The sequence below is a fragment of the Aplysia californica genome, unplaced genomic scaffold, assembly GCF_000002075.1.
Source record: "Aplysia californica isolate F4 #8 unplaced genomic scaffold, AplCal3.0 scaffold00839, whole genome shotgun sequence".
NCBI lineage: Eukaryota > Metazoa > Mollusca > Gastropoda > Aplysiida > Aplysiidae > Aplysia > Aplysia californica.
This window is the reverse complement of record NW_004798109.1, coordinates 60,796-61,923: the sequence shown is the minus strand read 5'-3', so window position 1 is coordinate 61,923 and position 1,128 is coordinate 60,796. Positions and strand designations below refer to the sequence as shown.

General features: G+C 42.2%; 1 protein-coding gene across 1 annotated transcript in view; it reads right to left on the bottom strand.

The window, feature by feature from the left end:
* Positions 1–985: 985 nt before the first annotated feature.
* Positions 986–1,128, bottom strand: part of LOC101845580 (optineurin) — a gene marked incomplete at its 3' end in the record, with an annotated part of 22,136 nt that continues 21,993 nt past the window's right edge. Inside the window, 1 exon segment of the mRNA XM_035972783.1 lies at positions 986–1,104. Within this exon segment, the coding sequence (XP_035828676.1) occupies positions 986–1,104 (119 nt within the window).

Below are 1,128 nucleotides of genomic sequence, written 5' to 3'. Positions count from 1 at the left end.
GATAGATAGATAGATAGATAGATAGATAGATAGATAGATAGATAGATAGATAGATGAATAGATAGATAATGAAAGAAAGAGAGAGAGAGGAAGAGGGAGCAAGGAATTTAAACCAACATAATATAAGCATAAAGGTAAAAGAAAACTTTTGTACTCCATTCGAAACGTACTTGATACTTTATAACTATACCCGTTGACCTAATTACTGTAATGTAATCCAGGACAGCATCTTGTTGTATTCTGCTGGTCAGGACAACCTGGTTTGGGGTGCAGACTTGGCAAAGCGTTGACAATCGGGAACAAGCCATAGTGTCTTGCTCCTCAGGACAACATCGAGGTATCTAGTGTAGGCACCAAACGAAGAAATGCACTAACATCATGATTAATATTTTTTAAAAAATAAAAAAATCTCTTTGACAAAGTCACTCTAGTCTTCTTAGGTCTCTCTTACAAAATAACAGCAGCTGATAAACCCCAACCTAGTCTATCCATGCCTCTTTTACATCACTGTACCATTTGACATGGCTAGGAGCAGCAAGAACAACAGACACCATTGCTGCAACGCAAGACAGAGTGAAGTGAAGGTCCATGATCGCCCACGCCAGTCAGCAAGGCAGCGGATGACCCTTTGGCATAGTCACTCTACGTATGAGTTGTAAATGGCGAGAATTTTTTTTGAGAATCTTGGTCTTACTGCTGGGATACTGCATTCCTGTCAAATTTGGTTGGGCTTAATTGGCAGGGTAGGAATCCAGCTTCCTAAATTATTTATTTTGTGTTTATTGGGAACGCCTAAAAATCTACAAAATTCAAACATTTCTAGGTGTGCCCGACAGTTCTCTTTCACCATTATAACCTTTGACATTATCACTCAAGTCACCAGAGTTGGTGGTGTAGGGGGTTAGTCTCTCGACTAATAAATGATGTAAATTGTGTCAATTGGGGTGTAAAAACACCTACATAATATCGCTCTAGGTGTACTCACGGTTCCCTGGTGTCCGAGCTAGCTCCCCTGGACAGGTCAGTCCGGTCTGACCCCTGGCTCTTGTCCCTGATCTCGGAGCGCAGACTGGTCAAGTCTAGCTTCAGCTCACGACTCTCGTTCTGTGGGTGTGTGAGGGGTGGGGG